The 3937-nt window shown below is 51.8% G+C and overlaps 1 protein-coding gene across 1 annotated transcript in view; it reads left to right on the top strand.

Moving 5' to 3' along the window:
• Positions 1-3937, top strand: part of CACNA1A (calcium channel, voltage-dependent, P/Q type, alpha 1A subunit) — a 325229-nt gene that overhangs the window by 631 nt on the left and 320661 nt on the right. Inside the window, exon 2 of the mRNA XM_006874309.1 lies at positions 3-201. Coding sequence (XP_006874371.1) covers positions 3-201 — 199 coding nt within the window. The remainder of the gene's footprint in view (positions 1-2; positions 202-3937) is intronic.

Here is a 3937-nt window from a genome sequence, read left to right as displayed (position 1 = left end):
AGGCGCCGGGGGCAGCCGGCAGGGCGGGCAGCCCGGGGCGCAAAGGATGTACAAGCAGTCCATGGCGCAGAGAGCGCGGACCATGGCCCTCTACAACCCCATCCCCGTCCGACAGAGCTGCCTCACGGTCAACCGGTCTCTGTTCCTCTTCAGCGAGGACAGCGTGGTGAGAAAATACGCCAAAAAGATCACCGAATGGCCATATCCTTTGCTCGAGCCCCGCGGCGCCTCCCCCTCCTCGCCGCCTCCTCTTCCCGGCGGGGAGAGACCGGGGGCTGATGGGAGGTGGGGGGTCTTCCAGGGGCTTGCGAGAGGGGGCACCGGGAGGAGTGCGAGCTCTTCGCATCCGAGTTGGGGTGATGTGGAGGTTGGGGAGTGGGTTTTCCGAAGAACCCCGGTCAGAATGAGGGTTGGGCCTGGGGTCGGTTGGGGCCTTGGCTTGGCGAGGGCGTCCCAGCCGGTTCTGGGGTGTTAGAGTTCTCCCGAGCGAGCTGGGACCCGACCAAGGCCTGGGCACTTCAGGTCAGGGCAGAGGGACGACAGGGGCCTTGGCCTGGCTGCCTTGGCCATCCTCGCCTGGTTCTTACAGTCCCAGCGCCCGGTCTCCCCAACCTGCCTTCCCGAGGAGGGGCCACGCTCTCAGGCTGGGAGCTGGGGGGGCTGTCAGGAGAAGAGCCTGTGGGCATCGTGTGGGCTTCACATCGAGAGGCCAGCATTGGCCAGACCTCCCGTCCCTGTAGGCTGTGGTACCCATCTTGTGAGGAAGTAGTGGCATGGGATCACGTAACTCTTCCCCAGGTCTGCAGGCCCCTTTCCCCCCTTCTAAACAAGAACCTCTTCATGTTGGGTGGAGAGAACGATCCTAATTGCCTTACCTGAGTCCCTGGCTTGCAAGACCCAGCCTGGGCTGTTTCCCTAAGAAAGGCAGGGCATGAGAAAATGAGATGTCAGGCCCTTTTTAGGGTGGAGGGTCCAGGTGTGGTCTGGATTCTGCTTTTCCCACCCCAGGGAGCCGGGAGGGGACTCCGGAGACTCGGCCTCATGTGGACAGACCATCTCTGGCAGGTAAACGCCTTTTTTTGTTGTTGTTTTTTAATCAGAGATCCAGGGGAAGAAGGTAAAGACCGCATTTTCCTCTCCTGAGAGTCTCTCAGCATGCAGATCCCATTGTGTTTCATTTAAATCCGTGCCTGCTTGAAATAAACCTTGAGGAGCGCTTAACATCTGTTGAGATGTAGGCAGGCAGGGTGGGTAATTAGTTGGGCTTTCTAGCGGTTATCTAAGCATGACCCAGATTCAAATGGGGGGTGGGGTGGGGGCACTTGCCTGATTCCCAGGCTGGCAGGCCACTGGGCCCTGCCCAGATGTTTGGGCAGGCTCAAGGCTGGGTCCCCACTGGATACCCTTAATATAAGAATGAGGTGCCCCTGGGCCTCAGCGCTGAGTCCCGAATTCTGTCTGTGTTCAGTTTTGACTGTTGTAGACTTAGCAGGGCTAGAGTCCTGGGTGGTCCTGGTGCTGATTCTTTTGGGGAGACGTGTGGTGGGTCCACTTCTAATGGGGTGCGAGGTGGAAACAGGTTCTTGGCTTTTGGGTACTGACTTTATAATGGGGGCTCTGAGGTTTCGGAGTGTGTAAGTGATCTACTTTGAGAGGGGTGAAAATAGATTCAACAGAGATTCCTTTGGAGATGTGTACCCCTAACCATAGTGTCATCTCGAGGGGTGCCTAAGACAGAAGCCTTGATCTTGGTCACCTAAGTTCCAACCTCATGAAGAGGCTGATCCTTAAGGTGGGCAGTTCCTTCCCACACCAGGCCTGTTAAAGTGGCCAGGGGTCAGTGGTACTCTGTCCTCTCCCTACCCTCTGGATGAATGGAGGGGCTTGGAGGTGTCAGTGTATGCACCCTCAGATAACTGTGGGGATCTGGGAGGGGTCCCCTGGACTGATAACTGTCTATGTTAGCGATAATTCCTTCTAGCATCTGGGTGTGGAGTCTTCTAGGGCAAAGTCCTTCGATGGTGTCCTCAGCTGGCCTGGTCCAGCCTGGATCCTGCAGCTCAGAGGCTGGTGGGGAGGAGGAGAGTTCAGGGCCCCCTCTGAGGGAGGCATGGTGGGAGATGCAGGTGAATGGAGCGTGTGCTGGTAACCTCGGGCTTGCTTCCATGTGTCTACCAAAAGGTTTCTCCGTAGCTTTAAGAAGAGTTTGTGCGTTTTGCTCTCTGTAGACAGTTTTTTATCTCTTTGGCTGGAAGTAGCAAGCACATTTTACATCCCTACTCTGGAAGGGAAAGCTCCCTTTCCATCTGCCACTAAGCAGGGTTGTCTAGAGCTAGGATTTCTCTGGAGGAGATGAGGGCAAGAGCAGAGACCCTGGATGGTTGGATAAGAGAATTTAGGCCAAGGCAAGGAGATGGAAGTTGTTGGTAGATAGTGAATGAACATCAATAAAGTTAGCCCAAAGCCTGGGAGGGAATGCTGAGGAGTCAGGACAAAGGCAGAAAGACCATGGGTTTCCTTATCTAAATACTTATGACATTTTTGTAGAAATGCTTTTAAAACTTCATTTCAAACTTTCAGAATAAAGGCTAGCATATGTACAGGAGAGTTCAGAGACTGGGTCAAGTTTAAGATATTTTCACAAAATTAACACAGCTGTGAAACTGATACCCAAATGGTGACCAGATTCCCAGACCCCCTCGTGTCCCCTTCCGGTCACCTTCCACACCAAAAGGGTAACCACTAGCCTAACTTCCATCCTCACAGATGAACTTTATGGACATGGAGACAGACATACAGTAACATGTTCTTTTGTGTCTAGCTCCTTTGGCTCAACATGAGCTCTGTGAATTCATCCATGTTGCTTTGAATATTTGTATGTAGTTGCATCTCATGGTTGTGTAGTGTGTTGTGTGATTGTACCAGCATTTATCTTTCCATTCTATGGGCATTTGGGTGGTCTCCAGTGTGTGCTGTTAGGAACATTCTTGGGCATGTCTTTTGATGAATCTTGCTGTTTGATCATTTCCCTGGGGTCTGTACGAGGAATGGAGTTGGCCTGTTGCTTTTTGAGGCGCCTCTGCTGGGGCTTGTATTTGGAAACAGCGTTTAGTAAGGGTTGCAGGGTGATTGGAAAAGTAGCTTCCTGGAACTTGACTAAGAGTGTTGCTTCGAAATGCAAACCCAGCATGACATGAGGGGGAGGGTACATTTCTGTGGCCCTCTTGAACACACACACACTTTGTCTCTGTGATTCCTTCCCTTTCTGTCCCCTCCCTTCAACACTCCCCGCCCCAGCTCAAGCTTGAAGCCACCAATGAGAATGAAACCTTCTCATTCATTTTATTTTTCTCTTCCTGAGGAAAGTCACATGGAAGTCTTTGACATTTGCATGTACATTGCTGCCTTTTTCTCTTGAAGTTTGCCAGGCGGCAAGCCATTCTGACCACACACTTTGGTTCCATGCTTTTGTTGATTGTTGTTGTTATGTGCCATCAAGTCTGTTCTGACTCATAGCAGCCCTGCAAAGCGTTTCTGAGGAGCAACTGTTGTGTTTAAACTACCAACCTTGCGATTAACAGTGGAGTGCTCATGCTGCAGCACCACACCAAGACTCTGTGGATTAGAAGTTTGTACCCAAGCTGATGGGTCCAACGACTTCTGTTCTGCCAGCTCAATAAGACGCAGCTGTCAGCCTTCCTGGTGCCCCTGGGTGGTATAAACGGTTAAGTGCTGGACTACTAACTGAAAGGTTGGTGGTTCAAACCCATCCAGAGGCACTTAGAAGCATGGTTTTGATGAAAGGCATATCGATCTGCTTCCAGAAAGTCAGTCATGAAAACCTATGGAGTATAGTTTTACTCTATAGACTTGTGGTCACCATGAGTTGGACCTGGCTCGGTGGCAACTGGCTTGAGTTTTTTTTTTTTTTTTTTTT

This window comes from Chrysochloris asiatica, unplaced genomic scaffold (genome assembly GCF_000296735.1).
Source record: "Chrysochloris asiatica unplaced genomic scaffold, ChrAsi1.0 scaffold00268, whole genome shotgun sequence".
NCBI classification, from domain to species: Eukaryota; Metazoa; Chordata; class Mammalia; order Afrosoricida; family Chrysochloridae; genus Chrysochloris; species Chrysochloris asiatica.
Note: the sequence above shows the minus strand (reverse complement) of the source record. Positions and strands in the feature narration are given on the sequence as shown.